The sequence below is a fragment of the Lutra lutra genome, chromosome 10, assembly GCF_902655055.1.
Source record: "Lutra lutra chromosome 10, mLutLut1.2, whole genome shotgun sequence".
Classification (NCBI taxonomy): domain Eukaryota; kingdom Metazoa; phylum Chordata; class Mammalia; order Carnivora; family Mustelidae; genus Lutra; species Lutra lutra.
In genome coordinates this window covers 59599965-59601992 of record NC_062287.1, presented here as the reverse complement: position 1 = coordinate 59601992, position 2028 = coordinate 59599965, and the positions used below count along the sequence as shown (strand labels likewise).

Genomic DNA, 2028 nt, shown 5'->3' with positions numbered 1-2028 from the left:
ACATGGACAACCTGACCAAGTCACGTTTTTCCAGAAATCCTAAAAAATCCAGGAAGCATTATTTTTTGGGTGTGTCAATGAGTTGTTTCTGTTTTAAAGCTATTATACATTTAAGTAATCAGATGCTGGTTCTTTTATGGCCAAAAATTCACTAGGGCTGCAAATTTCAAAAAGCATTGTAAAAATGAAAAGCTTATTGTCATTCAAAGCATTTTAAGTATAGAAAGTTTATTATTCCTTCATGTCCTGCTTTCAAAAATCTCTATTTAGAATTAACCTCATGCAAAAAGTCTTCAAGATTATTTTGGAAGGGTATTTTTCAGTGAAGGCAATGTTATAAGTCCCTCCCCCTCCCCCGTTGCCTTGTTAAAGAGAGGAACCTGAGTTACTTACTGAAACTTTTTCTCAACCTGGCCATAACAGACAGAAAGAGAATAGTGTCAGGCAGAATACTGTAGAGCTTCTGTGCCTAAGGAGACATTCTGTACTCCAGCTAGTTCTTAATGAGATTAACAGCTGCCAGTGAATAATACAATACTTGTAATTTCAGAGAAGCTCATCAAGGAGGTCTTAAAATGTTAATAAATGTGTTTAATTGTATTTTTACAGTAAGTAATTCTGCTGTATATTTATCAGAGTATATGTGCTTTTGACTGCTCCACGGACAAAAAGGGAAAGAAAGCAAGAATATATCTTCATGTAACCAGAATCACCATGCATGACTTTAACTCTACTGCATTCACCAATCCTAGTACCTTCTTCCTGATGGGCATCTCTGGTCTAGAAGATTTGCATATTTGGATATCCATCCCTTTCTGCTCAATGTATATTGTTGCCCTCATGGGAAACATACTCATCCTTTTCATCATCAAAACTGAGACTGTTCTCCATGAGCCCATGTTCTATTTTCTTTCCATGTTGGCCATCACAGACCTCAACTTGTCAACCTCCACTCTTCCCAAGATGTTGTGTATATTCTGGTTCAAATATCATGAAATCAGCTTCCATGCCTGTCTCACTCAGATGTTTTTCATCCATGCTTTCTCTGGGGTGGAGTCAGGGCTTCTCATGGCCATGGCACTTGACCGGTATGTGGCAATCTGCAATCCACTGAGACACTCATCCATTCTTACAAATTCTGTGGTGGCTCAGGTTGGCCTGGTGGCACTTCTGCGTGGGTTAGTACTAATGACACCACATCACTTCCTGGTGAGAAGATGGCCATATTGCCAGTCCAATGTAGTCCCCCACACATACTGTGAGCACATGGTTGTGGTGAAATTGGCTTGTGCTGACATTTCCATCAATAGTTTTTATAGTTTGGCAGTCATTATCTTAATTGTTGGGACGATGTGACATGTATCTTTCTGTCCTATGTACAGATTCTTCAAACTGTATTTAATCTCCCTTCTAATGATGCCAGGTTGAAGACCCTCAGCACTTGTGGGTCCCATGTGTGTGTCATCCTCACCTTTTACATCCCTGCTCTTTTCTCCTTCCTCACCCACCGTTTTCGCAAGCATATGCCACGCCACACCCACATCTTGCTGGCCAACATGTACTTGTTGGTACCACCTATGCTGAACCCTATCATTTATGGAGTAAGGACCAGGCAGATCCAAGAATGTGTTCTACAATTATTTATGACTAAAATCAGCTGAGAATTCTGGGTCTTATTTTCTACTTATTCCCATCCTCCTATAATTCTTTGATATAAATTTCTTGGAGTCTGGCTTTAGTGAGACCAAGCATTAGAATCTTAATTCTTACTCTTACTATTTCTGGAAGTGGAAATTATATTTAATGTATCTAATAAGCATCTGTAAAACAGATATAATAATACCTGTGTCATATGTTAATGGTTACAAAGTGTTTAGCACTGTTTCTAGGATAGTTTAAGTAAGATTATTTCAGTGTGTGAAGTAATTCTTCTGTGTGTTATAGGTTTGCTCACTGTCTTTATGAAACATGCTTACTAGTTTATCTTATAAAATTAACCAAATAAGAACATCTATCTGACCTTTTTTC

General features: G+C 38.3%; 1 protein-coding gene across 1 annotated transcript; it reads left to right on the top strand.

Moving 5' to 3' along the window:
• Window positions 1–714: 714 nt before the first annotated feature.
• Window positions 715–1661, top strand: LOC125078927 (olfactory receptor 52E2-like). Its single transcript, XM_047692200.1, is given in 2 exon segments — window positions 715–1344; window positions 1347–1661. Coding segments are annotated over 2 exon segments (945 nt in total).
• The last annotated feature ends 367 nt before the right edge of the window (window positions 1662–2028 follow it).